Source organism: Anguilla rostrata, chromosome 8 (genome assembly GCF_018555375.3).
Source record: "Anguilla rostrata isolate EN2019 chromosome 8, ASM1855537v3, whole genome shotgun sequence".
Taxonomy (NCBI): Eukaryota; Metazoa; Chordata; class Actinopteri; order Anguilliformes; family Anguillidae; genus Anguilla; species Anguilla rostrata.
Window position 1 is genome coordinate 46,518,209 of NC_057940.1, and position 18,646 is coordinate 46,536,854.

General features: G+C 40.2%; 1 protein-coding gene and 1 long non-coding RNA gene across 7 annotated transcripts in view; both read left to right on the forward strand.

The window, feature by feature from the left end:
* The window catches only part of csmd3b (CUB and Sushi multiple domains 3b), a 919,486-nt gene that overhangs the window by 608,101 nt on the left and 292,739 nt on the right, over window positions 1-18,646 (forward strand). For all 6 annotated transcript variants that reach the window (XM_064348440.1, XM_064348441.1, XM_064348442.1 and 3 more), the window contains one exon: window positions 11,577-11,693. In XM_064348440.1, coding sequence (XP_064204510.1) covers window positions 11,577-11,693 — 117 coding nt within the window. The remainder of the gene's footprint in view (window positions 1-11,576; window positions 11,694-18,646) is intronic.
* LOC135261816 (uncharacterized) lies at window positions 380-1,903 on the forward strand. The gene is made up of 2 exons (XR_010332039.1): window positions 380-1,447; window positions 1,765-1,903. It is a non-coding gene; the product is annotated as an uncharacterized LOC135261816 (long non-coding RNA).

An 18,646-nucleotide genomic window follows, 5' to 3' on the forward strand; every position in this document is an offset into this window, starting at 1 on the left:
TATAAACTAATCTAAGTATTGTAAATGATACAAATGTCTTGCTTCATTTAAGCCATTTTCAAGTCTCTGTGGTGGTCACATCTGGAGTTATAAAGCTTTAAATAGGGTACCCCCAAATAGGCAAGGATTGGCCAGATTTGGCATGTGACTGACAGTCCTGTAGTTTCCTGGATCAGCACAGTCTGCTTTCTTATATATTAGTTTTGTATTACCTTGCTTCCAGTCCTCAGTTATTTCTCCAGTTTCTAAGGGCTGTCTAAGAGTACCTGGCCAGTTGTTTTAAGATGATCACACCTAACTCTTTGAGTACTCTTGGGTATATGTGACAGGAGCCAGAAAACCAGGCTTAAGTGCAGGAAAGGTGATAGCATATTTTATAGCATATGCAATCTGAGAAACAGAGCTTCAAATAGATGTATCATACATGGAGATTGGACAATGACTAAGGGAGTTGTGCTGTTTTGAAGTTAGACATTAATGCTGAATGGGCTGCCAGAAAACCAGAGATTTTCACTGCCAAAGATTGACAAGGGATTCCCACACTTTTGTGACATATTTCCTTAGCAACCATGTGTTTAAATAGATACTGTAAGAGGGAAATTAAACTGGGACCCAGAAAAGGCTGACATTTGAACGAGCCAGCATGCTGGGACGCAGCGTGTACTTCAAAGGACCCGAGAGCCTTGTGGTAAAACAATAAGTCACTCGGACTTCCTCTGAATGGGCAGGCCATTTGGCTCTCTGGAATGTTACCACCTGGACACAACCAAGATAAGGGGAACTAGTCTCTTTGTCTGTGGTTGTGGGTGTGGGTGTTTTGGGGTCGTAAAGGGTGAAGCGACCGGCACCTGGTGGGGGCACTACACGGGACAGTACCACACTGCCCACATATGGACCCCTCTGACATTACACTTTGTATTTCTTTTCTGGATTTGGACTATAAACCATCTGTATATCTTATTTACAAATCCCGGAAAACCTTACAAACCATGCACATGTGTTCATTGTATTATTGTATTATGCCTTATGTAATAATAACATGGATTGCGTGTTCAATGGTTAAACAGAAGGGTATTTTCATGACAACTGCAGCATAATATTACATCCACTTGACATGTTTAGTATGGACATATTCAGGAAAATTATAGCAATTGAATGAAATATGTTTCATACCAAATAGAATTTAATAAAACATAGTTTCAATAACTCAGGAAAAACCTAACACAATGGAATGTCCTCTCTGGTAATCATCTCCTTTTCCCCATTTCCCCACCAATTGTTTTAACAACCTCCTCCAAATGGTGGGGGCCGGAATTAGAGATTTATGATTCGGACAGGTTAATTTATGGCAATGCCGCCTAGACCAAACGCGGGATTTGGCTTAAAAGGAAGGGAGACAAAGCAATCGAGGAAGATCGTAATCGACTTCCCACCGTGCACATACTATGTGCTCTGCGTGTAGACAGACAAGGAAGATCGTAATCGACTTCCCTCAGTGCACATACTAGGCTATGTGTTCTGTGTAGAGATAGACAAGGAAGATCGTAACCGACTTCCCCACGTTACACATAATCTGTGCGCTGCGTGTAGACAGACAAGGAAGATCGTAATCGACTTCCCTCAGTGCACATACTAGGCTATGTGTTCTGTGTAGAGATAGACAAGGAAGATCGTAACCGACTTCCCCACGTTACACATAATCTGTGTGGTGTGTGTAGATTCACAAGGAAGATCGTAATCGACTTCCCTCAGTGCACATACTAGGCTATGTGTTCTGTGTGTAGCTAAACAGGCTGGTAAGAACTCTTTTCCTCTGTATTTATGTTTTTTAAACCTTATAATTGATTTGAATTTAAAGATAACAACCTACCTGCCTGTTCAATAAATTCTTATTTTTAACTTGCGTGGTCTTCATGACTCTAATCCATTTTATCTTCTTTTCAGCCGAAATTCCGTTTAAATACTCAGGGGGGCAATTATGACTAGGACCTACTGATCAGGGGTCTAGTACAGTAAACGTCTTTAGTGGGGTCTTCAAGTTAGATAGGTGACCACGATCTGCCCGCTAAGGGATTGGTGGGATCGGTTCTGGTGTTGTTTGGCATAAGAGAACCCATGGGCGTTGTACGCCGGTTCTCCCCAAATTCGCCTTAAGGAGCCCGATAGATTCTTCACCGCCCTGGGCTCATAACTGTCTATGCACTATCCATGTAAGCCAGGCATGGAAGGCATGTATTATGGTGGTCAGCCTCCTACCCTCTGGATTCCTCGCCGAACTGAGATTTAACAATAATGCTAAACCTGGGAGCATATATTAAGGAATGATGGCACAAGATAGAGTCGAGTGTAACCACTCCCAAGTTCCACGTATAGTTAAAGCCAAATTTTAAATTATCATATAAAATGGAGTCAGATTAACACGAGAGTAAAACATAGTAACTGTTACGCTTTCTTGCTGTAGTCACGGATGTGTTGTTCCGCGTATTTGTGAATATTCTGATGCTCCCATTGGAATATTGACAGTCCGGCGACATATCTGATATATCTCTGATGACAACATAGCCCCGTTTACGAACGGTGAGTAACCTGAATGCTACTGATCCGTTTCAGGCCAGCTTTAAGCGGGATATGAAGCAGCGCCTTCATATCTAACCCGTGGCAACGGAACCAGTGCATTCTTAATTATAATTGTGCCCTGTTCTTACGAACAGAGGAAAAATAACTAACATCTCGGTTTTGAATCACACCAGCCAAGGGAGAACACGCGATACCTTCCCCTCCAGCTACAAACCCTCATTGGTCTAGCTGTGAGGTGTTTACAATACTAGTTACACCAAATTACACATAATGCATTGTGGTGGTATATTCTACCTATTTGATGTTGAATGCATGGAATACAAATATTTAAACTGCTTAGAAATCAACTTTAATGTAGGTTGAAAGCAGAAGTTGGGATCCTCACTGCCTCTTGTTCACACCCACTCAGACTTTGAATTAATTTATGCAGCCTTAGTCACACCCCTCCCTTGAATAACAATTATGCCTTTGACAAGCTGTCAATAGCTGCTGTCCTACTACTCACCAGTGAAAAGAATAGTACTTTAAATCATTCTGAAAGTAATTAAGCTACCTCAAACTACTGGGAAATGTAGCTACTAGAGCTTAAATAGATACCAAATTACACATAATGCATTGTGGTGGTATATTCTACCTATTTGATGTTGAATGCATGGAATACATAAGGAATAAACCACAACTTTCATTGTTGAATATTAAAATTCAGCCAGGTTTTAGCTCAAAATGTTCTCACGGCATGCTTTTTATCCCAGTTAGCTAGCTAACTAACTACTGAATTATATTAAAAACAGCGCTTACTGTAAACGCAGTCGTTAACAAAGATACAGAAGAAAATGCGTCCCGTAGCCATGAATTAAATACAGAACGCCTATTCTACCATCCAAATAAGAGACGATTCAGTATTTTGTGCAATGATTGGCAACCCTAAATGAAGCCAGTTAACTAGAACCTTGATTCAACGTTGCCATCAATTGCAAAACTGGACACTGAAAAAGGAGGGGACGTAACAACAGTTCAAAATCGAAAGAACAATGTTGCTGTTTTAACTGCGTTAGAATGCTGGATTTTGTAGCGCATTGATTTTAGAACTGTTAACCCTCTGGGGTCGAGAGCTCCGACAAGATGAAATTTACTTTCGTTTCTATTTGGATGATTAACTTCACGTGCTGGTATCATACAGACGCAACAAAAACATTGACAGAAACCTTAGAATCGCGACTTTCCAATGCGCCCATTGGCAAATAATATGAATTGTTTTAAATGTTCTAAATTTGATTAATTAGATCATGTATGCTTCGTTAAACTTTACTCATTACTATGTGAAGTTCGCTCAGCAGGAAGTCCGCCCAAATCGCATTCACATGTTAACAACATTATAATTACTCTCCATAGAAGGAGACTAAAGGAGGGGCGATGCGAGATCCATGTGAGAAATGCCAAGTCTGTGAAAGCGGGATAGAATGTCAAACTGTCGCCTAATTCACTTCTTTTGAGGTGAACATTTCGTTTAATTTTGGAAAATGGTCGATCCGGAAGCCGACACTGATGAAGAGCGGTGTCATTTCGAACAGCGAACTGATCCAGCTGAGGATCAACTTCGTGCGTAAGTATATTTCTTATGTGTACTGTATTGCAACGTATCTGTGTGTTTGTAGGAATATCCAGCAATATGCGCGTTTGTAAATTCCCACACTACGAACGATTCGAACTATTGCATCTCAAAATTATAGGCTAGGATCTCTGCGTCTGGTTGTGTTAGAAGCATCAGGTAGACTGTATGTTTTTCGATCATATTGGTAATAAATAGCCCGTGGCGTGGCTAAGATTCTAAAACTGATGTCCTCGCACAATCGATATTAGCATACTGTAAGTAAATTCGGGAAATAGCAATATAATAACCACTTAGCTAAACAGACCTAGCCTACTTCAGATTGAGGCATTGTTATTGATGAGTTGCGTGTAGTTGAGCTGGAATAGCAATGTTTATTTAGTTTAGCTAATGTTGTTTCATTGATAGCTTGCATTATTTGTAAATGTGTGCTGTATTACATTCTCTGTGTGTTTGTAGGAATATTCACTAATATGCGCGCTTGTAAATTCCCACACTACGAACGATTCTAACCATTGCTTCTCAAAATTATAGGCTACCTCTCTGCGTCTGGTTGTGTTTGTTTGGTTCTTTGTTTGTATATGATGTAACCATGTCACATTTCCTAAGTTTTGTTTTCATTAGTTAGTGGTTTGTCCCTTTTTTGTAAAGCACATTTAATTTTCACCTGTTGAAGGAAATGTGCTATATAAATAAAGTTTGATTTGATGTCACATTTCCTAACAATTTTGTTTTTATCATATTTACAGAGATGCTGATCAGGAAACACGGCCTAGTTCACCACTAGCTAAGAGGCCACGCAAGCGTTGCAAGAGTACACCAGTCTCATCTCATCTTCCATGCGTATAGTTTGCTTCAATAAATGTTCTGAAAATCAAAAGATGTCTTTGTTTCTGTCTTCTAAATGGCTCACTGAGTCTTTGTCTTAGTGGTGGGGAGGCATGCGGCCAGGTGTGAATAGCCTACTTAGCTGGCAGGTCGTCCTACCCAATGCATATTCATTACAGAAAGGCCATTTGCCCTCCCATTCTCACCTGGTGTTGAAAAATAGTAGTCACAACACTAACTTTTAGCAATGTATTTTATATTTCTCATTGGATTTGCCAAAATATTTTGTCATCTTTTGATACCCAAGACCTTGATGAACACATTCCAGTGACCAAAAGTCTTATTCACAATTGTTTAGTGTGTTTTATTACAACATTCCTGTGCATGTTCAAAACTACTGTTTACAGTTTGTGTGTTTTTAGAGCAGTTTACAATCCACACATGATTATGACCTACTTACTGCTGCCATATTATTGTAGCTGAGTTTGTGCTGAAAACAAAGATATGAAACACTTTGGAATCACTGTATATAAAGTTGATGAAATTTACACAAATGTCAGAGCATCGCACAATCACCAGTGTGCCTCATTTTACCCTTAGACCCCAGAGGGTTAAAAGGCCGAGGTATCCCTTTACTTCATTTACTTTTACCATGTCAATCCATTCGTTCTTGTCACTGGCACTATCTAAATTCAGCTCAGTGATTTAGCGGAGAACATTAGCCACGTTCCCGCGACACTCGTAATCACGCGTAAAAAAGTAGACTAGATTGTAAACAACACAAGGTATTTTCTGACTACTTATGCAGGAATGTCATGCGGAATGGTCATTAATATGGATGTCCCACCCATTGTCCTGCCCCCTCGCAACAAGCAGACAGAGAGAGAGATAGAGAGAAAGAGTTTAATTATTTAACTTTTTCTAATGTTTACCGATCAAATACGAGTTTGTTATTAAGGTATTAGAAGGTATACATGTTTAAGAAGTAATTTCTGCACAAAACGGAATTTATTTTTCCTCTATTTCAATATCTGATAAGACATTTTGAGTACTGAATATGCCTTCCAGTCTATTAATAACCTCTTCTCTAGTAAAACTGTCAACAAAGTAACTATGTAATGCATCAGCAATATCTTTACTCTTAGATAGCAATGCTCCTTCATTCCTGAGGCACCTGATATCCTCTTTGGCTTTCCTTTTCCTACTACAATATTCAAAGAAACATTTAAGATTACATTTTGCATCTTGGGCAATTTGCCTTTCAAAGAGCCTCTTGGCTTTCCATAGTTCTTTTTTAACCTAAGCATGTACACTCACCGGCCACTTCATTAGGTGACAGGAGTGGCACCCAGTGTGCTGCTATAGCCCATCTGCTTCAAGGTTTGACGTGGTGTGCGTTCAGAGATGCTCTTCTGCATACCTCGGTTGTAACAAGTGGTTTTTTGAATTACTGTTGCCTTTCTATCAGCTTGAACCAGTCTGGCCATTCTCCTCTGACCTCTGCCATCAACAAGGCATTTTCGCCCAGAGAACTGCCGCTCATTGGATATTTTCTCTTTTTCGGACCATCCTCTGTAAACCCTAGAGATGGTTGTGCGTGAAAATTCCAGTAGATCAGCAGTTTCTGAAATAGTCAAACCAGCCCGTCTGGCACCAACAGCCATGCCACGTTCAAAGTCACTTAAATCACCTTTCTTCCCCATTCTGATGCTTGGTTTGAACTTCAGCAGATCGTCTTGACCATGTCTACATGCCTAAATGCATTGAGTTTCTGCCATCTGATTAGATATTTGCGTTAACGGGTGCAGTTTGCAGTTGAACAGGTAGACCTAATGAAGTGGCCAGTGAGTGTATGTTACAATACTTCCTTATTACTTTCAGTGTTGTCATTTTTATGTATCTTATACATTTTTACTCAGACTCTCCCATATGGCTTTTTTCATCGACTGAGGAGACCACTTCTTCAACTTACTTTTCCCTACCTTTGGAATAAATTAACATTGTGCCTCAAGAATAACCCTTTTGAACCCTGTCCCACTTTTTATTCATAGACTTGCAGTTAACCTTTTGAGGCTGAGGGACACAAATTGGGTCAAAAGGCCCTTTGATCTTATAACTGTATTATTTCTGAACGTAGGATCATTTTCTTTTTTTGTTATTCTGGGGAGACTTGCGACTCTCACGTTGGATGTACCAACATTTTCAAATGCAGCCATTGCTGCATTTGAAAACCACACCTACCTTTCACTATGTTTACACTGTTTTGTCACCACGAGTTGTAGCTGCTGAAAACACAAACTGAACATGGAGAAGTTACTTCCTTGTTGCTGTTACAGAACATGCTTTCAAAAAAGCATTATCATTAGCAAAGGCAGTTCAAGCCATATGTCATTCTATTGGTTTCACGGGACAAAAGTGAAAGTCCGCTTTCTGGGGATGTGGATTTTTATTTCCATTGCAAAGTTTCAATTCAAAAGACCCATTCGAGGACGATGTAAATCTGACGTGAATACCACTATTAACCTATTACTAATAGGTTACGTGTCTTTACTGCTTGTGTAATAAAATATGAACATTAATTGCTACTTTTGTATTCTACCGGTATTTACTATTGAAGCTGTTGAACTATTGTTTTGCAGGCATTACTAAACCTGCAGTTAATCTCACACTATGTTTGGTACATTGAGATTTTGTGTCATTTTCACTTTTGAAGCAGACTGACAACTGTTTCAATAGCCTGTAAACTAATCATTCAATTTGTGAGGGAGTCCGGCAGAGCTTGGAGCAGCAAAAGAGTGGCAGGAGACAAAAAAATTCTGTTCACCCAGGTTTATTTACAGGAGACATGCTTGAAACCCAGAACCGGTGCAAAATATGTACAGGTGACGACAGGACAAAATATATATACAACAAAAACCATAAACAAAACAAAAACGAGTAAACAAAACACAGTAGGCTATGCCTAGTAGGCCCTACTTGTTGGAGTAAGCTGCGTGTCTAGTATGACCACTCAGCACACACAGAAAAGACATTCCCCCAGGAGGACTTTTCCTCTGGCTTATATAGCCCAAGCCCCTCCCCCGGCAATCCTATTACAAAAAAAAAAGTTTCTTCGCTTTATTATTGTGTTATTTTACATTTACATTTCAAGAACCAACAATAAATAATTACTATAAATAAACAAATGAATGTGAATAATGAAGTGCCCATTACGGAAAACAAAATCAAATGCAAACATCCTCCCCCCTTGGGATTTCACACATGATGTGTCCCAAACACCCCCATGGAAAAGCCCTATGGTATGGCCCATGCTTCCTTGGAAGGCTTCCAGAAAAACCGGCTGTATGTTTGGTTGGTGTTTGCTAACTTTTAATATAATACAAAATAAAACGATGTTTAACATGAATGTTACATTTTACCTTCAACAATTTACCTTTTTTTCCCACAAATTTACGACAAACAATGGTACCGCTTGGTACCAATTTTATTTAACAGAAATTGCGGTCGTTTGTAAAAAAAAAAAGTATTTTACATTTTCGGTAAAACAAACATTGTTTCTTTTCTGTTTTTGGCATATTTTCTTGTTCTCATTCATTTACAATTCACCTTCAGAACACACACAAACAATGGTAAGTACGTTTTCCCCCTTCCTTCACGTTACTTTATATGGTTGTTACGTTGCGCGCAATTAAAAAGAACACGAACGGGTTTAAATGCATTTGACCAAAGTTTTAATTGGTTGCAGTATCATCAAAATAAAGAAAATAGTTTTATTTTACCATACCAGTTCTCTGAACATATTTCTGCCAGGCACTGATATTTTTTATCAATATAATGTAAGATGATATACTTGAGCTGACACTTTTGGCTTAGGTGATATATTCAAGTGAATGCATTTTTAGCAAGCAAATATTTTTTATCAAATAATACGGCCTACCAATAAATTAAAATCATATCCAGGACAAAATTTGACATTTCCTGATAGGGACAAGCCTTGTGAAAAAATGAGGTTGCATGAGTGAACCCTATTAGATAAACCTGTTTAATCTGTTTAAAAAACTGAAAATAGTGAAAAATCATCACAATCACCCTAGGCCTCAAAGGATTAAGGAAGTGCAGTTCATGGTCATAGACAACTGCTAAACACAAGATCAGTAAGGTACAAGACTTATTTTGTACAGCTATTTCTAGTCAAGAACACAGTTTAGTTCACACAGTGAACACTATTCAGACCTAACCTCTGCAAAGCCAACTAGGCAGACAAATACAAATTGCCAAAAAGTGCTGGGATGGGGCAACATGTAACAAGTGTCATGAAAAAGGGGGGGGGGGGGGGGTGTTTAGAGTGAAAAATAAAAGTGTGGTGGTGGTTAGTCTAGGTATAGTCTGAAGAGATGAGTCTTCAGGCCACGGCGGAAGATGGGTAGTGAGGGGGAGGTTCGGAGAGGGACGGGGAGTTCGTTCCACCACTGGGGAGCTAGGATGGAGAAGCTCTGTGATCCCTTTGGGCGGGTGGGAGGGGTTACAAGGCGCGCTGCTGGAGTGGTCGAGCAGGCACATAGAATCGAATCATGTCCTGCAAGTAGATGGGGGCGTCCTGTTGGCAGCAGTGTAGGCAAGGGTCAGGGCTTTGAACCAGATCCTGGCAGCGACCGGTAGCCAGTGGAGTGATCGCAGCAGAGGAGTGACGTGGGAGAATTTGGGAAGGTTGTAGATGAGTCGGGCAGCGGCATTCTGAATCATCTGTAGTGGCTGTATGGCACAAGCTAGCAGGCTTGCAAGGAGAGAGTTGCGGTAATCAAGGTGAGGGTTCGCCGTAGCCTGGACGAGCAGCTGGGTGGAGTGCGTCGTCAGGTATGGTCGAATCCTTCTGATGTTGTACAGAAGGAATCTGCAGGACCGTGATGTTGCCTTGATGTGCTCCTTGAGGTCCAGTTAGTCATCCAGGACCACCCCCAAGCTCTTGGCAGAGTGAGAGGCAGTCACTGTGGTGCCATCAACCGTGATTGAGAGCTCACGAAGTAAGGAGGTCTTGCACGGGAAGAAGAGCAGCACAGTTTTGTTGAGGTTGAGCTTCAGATGGTGGCTGGCCATCCAGGTGGAGATGTCAGCCAGGCAGGAAGATATCTTATCATTGACCTGTGTGGCCGAGGGGAAAAGAAGAGTTGTGTCATCTGCATACATGATAGGAGAAGCCAGTGAATTAATATGAACCAAAGATCTGGTGTATAAGAGAACAGCAGAGGACCCAGTACAGATCCTGCGGCACTCCCGTAACAAGGGATGAGAAGCAGAGGCAGACCCTTCAGGTGACTGGTAGGACCTATCTGCAAGATAGGAAGCAAATCAAGACAGGGCAATCGCGATGCCCATCCCAGCCAAGGTGGAGAGGAGATTTTATGGTTGACCGTGTCGAAAGCTGCAGACAGGTCAGAAGGATCAGGACAGAGGAGAGGCGTGAGGCTCTGGCAGTTGCAAGTGCCTCCGTCACAGCTAGGAGCGCAGTCTCTGTTGAGTGCCTGGATCGGAAGCCAGACTGGTGAGGGTCTAGCAGGTTGTTCTGATGGAGAAAAGAGGTTAGTTGTTTAAGAACTGCTCGTTCAAGGGTTTTGGACAGAAAGGGTAGAAGCGATACTCAATGTCAGTCTGTCAGTCAGTCAGTTTGAGTGGTCAGAAACCATGACATCACAAAGCCATCTCAACAATAACCACAACCCAAAAGAATATCTGGTCGAGCACAAAGTGATATATAAAAGGTGAGCAGGTGTTCTTATACAGCAAAGCAGGGAGTTAGAGATCTATATGTGCCCTGGATCGAGGGCTGTTGCGATCATCAGTGGATTTCCTGGCGTGGCACTGTTGATCTTGTATCTTCTGTGTAGCTCCCGAAGCACTATTTGAAAACTGGTGCTGCTTCACTGTCACTTGTTAACAGGTGATTTGAAATTAGGCCGTGAATGATTTGTACACAGACGAGATGGAAACGTTTTTCTCCAATGACATTACCTCTGTTGCGATTTGGAAGGGTTTTAATATTGGATGGCATGCACGTTCTGCCAGGCCTGTCTCATCTGTTTCCAGGCTCTGGCTTTAGCGCCACTTCTACCAGCTTTCTTCCCGCAATCGTCTTTGCTTTTGATAACTTCCGTTCATTCATTGTAGTTGTTCGCGTATCGATTTTCCCCCTTTTTTAATGATGCAGGCTAAATGCTATCTTTTGTTTTAAAAAGAATGCATTTTAATTTGAAAGTAATTTTTAAAAATAAGGAATGGTTATACATAGGTAATGTATCCCATGTATATTTTCAGTATATCATTGACGATGAATTTTAATTCCGTGTAACCGGTGTATTGCGTCCTAAACGATAATGATTTTTCGTGTACACGTTTAACTGTAACCGTGCCCATCCCTATCAAGCATAAACACCAAGCGCAAAGAACACTGGGATGTAATGGGGGCAAAGTATTAATCAAATAGATGTGAAAGGTGTGTATATTGTGGTGTAAATGTTGATCTCTTGTAATTAATTTAAAAGTGAAAGCAGTGTAAATTTTCTCACAGCTCAGTGTGGTGGGTCGATGACAGACTTCAGTGGAGTGATTCTGAGCCCCGGATTTCCTGGAAACTATCCCAGTGGTCTGGACTGCACCTGGACGATCAAACTTCCCATTGGCTTTGGTAAGTAAGTGGACTGAGACCCGCTCTCCTAACTGTGTATTCTTTCCTTCTCCAGAAGTGTAATGACACTGTCCTTTTCACAAACATTTATCTCTTGACTACTCCTGTTGCAGTCGTAATGCTTCCACTACATCTACTACCATCACTATTGCTACAACCACGACTACTGCCAACTCTGCCACCACTACTATCAATACAAAAGATTCTACCATGACCTCTACTTTCAAATCTGCATGTCAAGCACACTATATATAGTGGTTCTCAAACTCGGTCCTGGGGGACCCCTGTGTATGCTGGTTTTCATTCCAACCTGAACAGCAATCCCAGAATTGTAACAAGCTGTTAATTTTTCCTAATTAGGTGCTTTTCATGTTTTAGAGCTAGGGTCCCCAGTCTTATCCAGAAAGGGCCAGTGTGGGTGCACACACCTGATCCTGATTCTACTAATCAAGGTGCTTAGCAATGACTCTGATAGTAGAATCAGGTGTGTGCACCCACACTGGCCCTTTCTGGAACCTTCCAGTCCTCTGGTATTTTTTCCAGTTTTTATAGATTGCCTAAAAATACCTGTGGTTTAAAGATGATCTCACCTAACTCTTTGAATACGCTTGGGTATATGCCATCCGGGGCCTGCTGCCTAATCCACCTTTAGTTTTTGTAATTTATCCAGTAAATCTTTATCCTCTATATCATTATCTGGTAAGACATTCTGAGTACTGAATATGCATTACAGTCTATTAGTTCTCTCTAGTAAAACCGTCAGTGAAATAACTATTTAAGGCATCAGCAATATCTTACAAAGTAATACTCCTTTATTCCTGATGCACTTTACATTCTTCCCGATTTTCCTTTTCCTACTACAGTTATGAAATAAATTATTTTGTATTACTTTACTAAATAGCAATAACTGAAGGAACCCTTCAATAATTTATTTATGTCAGGACAAAATATAACCAAAATTTATCCAGAATCAGATTAAACTACAGCTAATGTTAGCACATAACGATAAAGGCAAATTCCGTAACAGCAGTTATATTTTGCTTCTGGGAGGACGAACAACCACAAAAAAACCTCCTGTCAGCAAGGTGGTGGCCAAATTGTCTAACCGGCTAGTTAGACAATTTGGCCACCACCCCTGTGCTTTGCGGAGGAAAAAAAAATTCCCTAGCCGTAGACCTAACGGCAACAAAGATTTTCAAATTAGGAGCAAAACCATTTTACGGTACCTTATGTATAATATGGGTTTTAGAAACATTAACTAATATCAAATGCACGCTTGAAAGCACAACACAATCTTGTAACAAACTTTCTACACTCTACCAGACTCCTTCCACTCTCTCTCTCTCTGCCACGAACAGGAAATGCGTGTCAGGCACAAGCAATCAAGCAAGAGCAATATCCAACAGCAAGTGTCACATATGTAGAGGCCTGTGTGTAATTTGGAAAAGCCACAGTGTGCTTTGCTAAGGCAGCATGTCTAAAACATGAAAAGGAGTGATCCTGGACTGACAGTATCCCAACAAGGCACAGAACAGAAAACCTGAGCGTTCACATGCAGTGGCAGGGCAACAGCACGGTCAGCTCCACTCACAAAACGGCTTTCTGTTCCTGATTTACCATCTTTAACGATAGGATAGCTTAACGAGGTCAGTTGTGAGGCTAGACTTAGATGGAGAGTGCGTCTGAAGCCCAAACATGCAAAGAGAGATTATTCCATAAGACAAGGGAAGGCTCTACCTCCCATTCTAATTTTAGATATACTTGTAATTTTAAAATAGCCAGCACCTTGTCAGCAAAGCAATATTGGAGGAGAATACAGGAATAAGTAACTCTAAGATATTCTAAAGCCAAACCATTTAAAGCCTTATAGATTAGGAGTAAACTACCAGTTTGTTAAAGCTGTTATGGTCCAGCTCTATTGTTAGTCTCCTGTGAGTACAAGGTTAAGTGTTTCCGAACTGTCACATCACTTGTGTGCCTGCAGGTGCAATGGATTGTGGTTATAGGTAGTTATTGCAATACATATTTCTGTGCGAACTGTGTTGAGTAGCTGCCTTTTAAAAATTGATCCGTTGAATTGAGCCGTTGATCGATTATTTAAACACCGGGGGAAAAAAAGACATGTAGGTTAATCGCTTAGCACTATTATACACCGTCAGAGGGCAGAAAATGACCAATTATTTGTTTTTTCTGATGTTATTACTGAGTCATTGTGGTAACATCTCTCATCTTGTGTATTTCAATTGCCCCAGTTCTTGTTTGGTATTCAGTATTGGCAAATATTGTGTTTACTGGCTGTGTGCGCTCTTGTACTTCCAGTTATTTGTTTTCCTGAGTTCCAGTCCGTTTGTAGTGTTCATTATACCCGTGTTTATTTATTGTAGTTTATGAAATTAACTCTTCCTTGTTTATCCTTGTTCCTGCCGTTAGTGTCTCTACTCACCTCACTACGCCTCATAACAATTTGGCATGATTTGTTGATTTCGGGGCAGTTTTTCATGGATTAAACAAGCTGATGCTAACGTACTGAAAGAAGTATATACTTTGGCCACAATACTGGCAGCTTATAGCCTAGTAATTATCTCCTCATAAATATTCCTTATTTCCTCATAATCATGCTTACTGCCACACAGTGACACACACAAAGGATACAGACCAATGAAAGTCCAAAGTCAGGAAATATTCAAAGTGTAATAAAATTTGAAACACGAATGGCCTACAGGCCTAGCCAACCGCAGCTAATAAAAATGCACAGTAGGTGAGCGTGTGCAATATGTGCGGTAAAAACAAGAACATGTTCAGCAGCCAAAGGACAGGGGGAAGCAAGCCAGTCATGACAACGGAGCATGACAAACAAACAAAACAAAACCAGAAAAATGTATTCTTTTCTTATTTAAATGTAACTGATGGGAAAAAAAACGAATGGCTCACAGGCAGGCAGGTGAACGCGTGTAATGTGTACTATAAAATCAAGGACATGTTAAAACGTGTTTCACAACACAGGAAAGAGATGAAAAAAGGGGAAGTTTACATTATGGCATATGTATTAGCAGCATAAGTTTGAGGCCTAATTATGTGAGCCCTGTACTTGGTGGTTCCAGCCAGTTTCTTGACTGCTGGTTGGCTTCAGCCGTAATGTTGGTCAAGCTTACACGGCTGCGGTATTTGGACTGCATATGGACAACTTTGCTGAATTCCTGCCATGATGTTGGGAACACAAGAATTAGCAGCCTGGTTTTCTCCCAGAGAGCCGGGTAACGCCGGACACTCAGCTAGAGGTGTGGAAGATAGCCTGAGCCTCTTCGTCACACTGCAAGTCGACAATATGCTCCTGCAAAACTGTCACTATCAGCTGCTTTAACTTCAAACTGCTGTGTCACTAGTCCGGAACATCAATGTCCTGGAGGTCCTTGAATCTCACCACCAACTCCTCCTTCGTTTTAACCAGATGAGGTGGTCGATATAGTGAAGGCAGTGGTCTTTGGTCAGCACCTCAGACACCTAAGATAAGTTAACCGATAAATTAGGTCATTTGCAGAATTTAGCCTAATTATTATTCTTTTAGATATTAAAATGTATTTTTCCCTCAAATTTTATTTTCTTTATACCTACTTAGGCTATAGCTATAGGATGGGAATAGTCTACCTCAGCATTAATTCAGGATTTTGTCACTTGGTAAAATTATTTGTTATCTTGCCTTAATCAGTTGAAGGAAATGTACGAATTGACTTTCGCAAAAATTCTGCTTATACAGCTCCAGCTTTTTGGTGAAGCTTTTGCCTTAGCATCGACCAAAGTTACTGCATTTCTCTGCTGTTTGACGATCACCTTAATTTTTAAAATATGTTGGCCAAGTGTCACATTTACAGGACCTCACTCATTTGCTGAGAGTGAGGTCTTGAAGGGGGGAGGGAAGCAGTAACTCTGGGAGCGAGAGGAAAGGGTGAGAGGGAACGGAGGTTATGGCGGACAGTGACAGTGGGGGTGGGAGGAGGAGAGGGAGGATGGGGAACGAGAGGGAGGGAGAAGGAGATGAAGTGATGGTCAGATGTATGCAGGGGGGTAACCGTGAGATTGGAGCTGGAGCAGTTCCCTCAGGAAGATCTAGTCTAGGAGGTTGCCTGCCTTGTGGGTTGGGGGAGAGTGTTGTAGGGAGAGGTCAAAGGAGTGGAGTAGTGGTAGGAAGGCAGCAGACTGGGAGGCCTCTGGGTGGATGTTAAAATCTCCCAGGAGGATCAGCGGGGTGCCGTCCTCAGGGAAGGAGCTGAGCAGGGTGTCTAGCTCATCCAGGAAACTTCCTTGGGGCCCTGGGAAGTTAGTAGACAATACATGATAACATGATACATGATAACTATGCCGAATACGGAGTTTCGCTGCGCCACCATTGTCACTCTGGTCGTTCATTTAACACGCACCCCCTCCCTGCAGTCTCATCTGAAACTACACCCCCCACCCATGACATAATGGACAATAGTGTTTATCTGGGCATTCATAAAAATATTCTTTCAGCACTCAAAAATCGTATTCCGTCATAGCAACAAGATAAACCTGACAATAGCCCTAAGATATGCCAATACAGCAGTGAAAACGTTGCTCACTGAGTAACAAAATAAACACGACAATTTTTTTAAAAATTATACCATGTCATTCTACAGTCAATATACAAGCTTACGCTTAGAGATGTCCCTTTTGAGGCAAAGTGGTCATATATTGTCTTGGATAATCGGTCTGAGAAATATATGCACATTTGTGACGCCTGGGTACCTTCCAAAATAGCTGTGCATAATACACATTGTTTATGGTGTTGTCGCCCTTTTTAGTACAGTCTGACTTGATTGACAATTCACTTATTCAGTAGGTGACAGTATAAGCTTTCTAACGATGTATAATGTGTCTTATTTTGCTTTTGTAGTGTTTTATAGCTCAGCGTAATTAAAAGTTCTCATCAACGCATTCACTTACACATTCACTCTGTGGTAGCAGTGAAAGACACTGCATCCAACTAAATGTTATGAATGATTTTCGTAATTTCTTGGAAAATATTATTATTATTATTATTGAGGACTTCTGTGGACAAAAAAAACATTACATACTGCAGAGTACAGAAATGCATACGAGTTCATTAGTACACATTTAGGTACTGTACCGCATTGATGTTTTTGCATTATTTTTTAATCTGATATAAATGTTTCATCTTAAACCTTCATAAGGGGCTCATGTATATGCTTTATAATAAAAAGCATTTTATCCATTTTCGAGAAATTTTGGATATGTTTCTGGACCCCTACAAATTTTAGACCACTGTCCTGACGGAAAGCTTGTAATTCCTACTTGAAAATGATGCAACAGTGAGTTTCTTGAGTCAAAATAGTTAAATTGTAGTGAAATACACAGTCATGTTGTGATTTACAGCAATGCATAATTTAGATATTTATGATATATTTGGAGACACTGGATGCCCTGCTTAGTTTTTGCTTCTTATATCTTTAGTAGTTCTACATATCGACCCTTAGATTATGGGTCAGGTAGAACTTGTGGTCAAGGAGTTTTCAGGGCATATATAGTTTAACCTGTTGTATCTGTGGGACCATTGCAAACTAAAAAATGTATAACTGTAAATAGATACCTGGGAAGGTAAGCTTCAATAATGTATTAGAGTTTTCTGAAAACAGTTTGTTCATATTATTGTATTGCATTTTTTAAAGTGGCATGTATTGGACTGAATGGCTAGTTAGGAGGAATTCCCATCCCTTAAGTCCAAATTGCTACAGTAAAAATGCACAAAGTCCATTATATTAATACTGGTACTCTTCAAGAATATATTGGAGATGGTAGAAAAAGGTTTGACTTAATTATTTTATGGAATTTTTAATGACCATCATCTATAGAATTTAATGGCCATTTTGGAGGAACTTGTCATCCCATAATTCCAAATTCCTACAGAAAAATGCACAAAATCTGGTACATGAATCCCTGGGAAAGTCTTCAAGAATATATTGGACTTTAGTAAAAACAGTTTGCTTTAATTATTTATTTTTTTAGGGAGCACCATGTATAGGATTGAATGGCCATTTAAGGGGAAATTTGCCATCCCATAATTCTAAATTTATACAGTAAAAATGCACAGAATCCATTGCATTTAATTTTAAAAAATAGATTTATAATAAGCACCATCTATCCAAAGGATGGCCATTTTGGACAATTTTGCAATCCCATAATTCCAAATTCCTACAGTGAAAATGCACGGTATCCATGGCAGAAAAACCTGGGAAGGTACTCTTCATGAATGCATTGGAGTTTGCTGAAAACAGGTTGATTTAATTATTTTATAGATTTTTTAAGAAGCACCATCTATGGAATTGAATGGCCATTTTGGGGGAATTTGCCATCCCACAATTCCAAATTGCTACAGTAAAAATCCACGGAATCTATAGCATGAATACCTGGGAAGGTGGTCTTCAAGAATATATTGGAGTTTGCTTAAAACAGTTTGATTTAATTATTTTATAGAAATAACTTTATCTACGGTAGAATTGCACCACAATCGATTTAGCATAAAGAGCGATGAGGAATGCGGACAAAATATTTGGTGTTGACAACTTGACCGATCTTTATCAAAGTGCGGATGACGTGATCGCAGTGAACTCCGTAGGCCTAATAAAAATAAATCGGAATGCTCATTTGCAATGGATTGGTAGTTAGGTGTTACCATGAATGTCGAGCCCTGTAATGCATGTTTATGTGAGATGATTGCTATGATGCATTGCATGAAGCAGGGTTGTACAATCAATACTCTTTAAAAGCTGTTCTTAGCCAATCAGCTAGCAAATACACAAGCAAAGTTGTTATAGTTACATGTTTCACAAACAATATTAAGTTAGATTATAAAATGCTATCCTCTCAACTGGTCTACCACAAGACACACACCTCACTGAGGCAGCTACGTCAGTGGA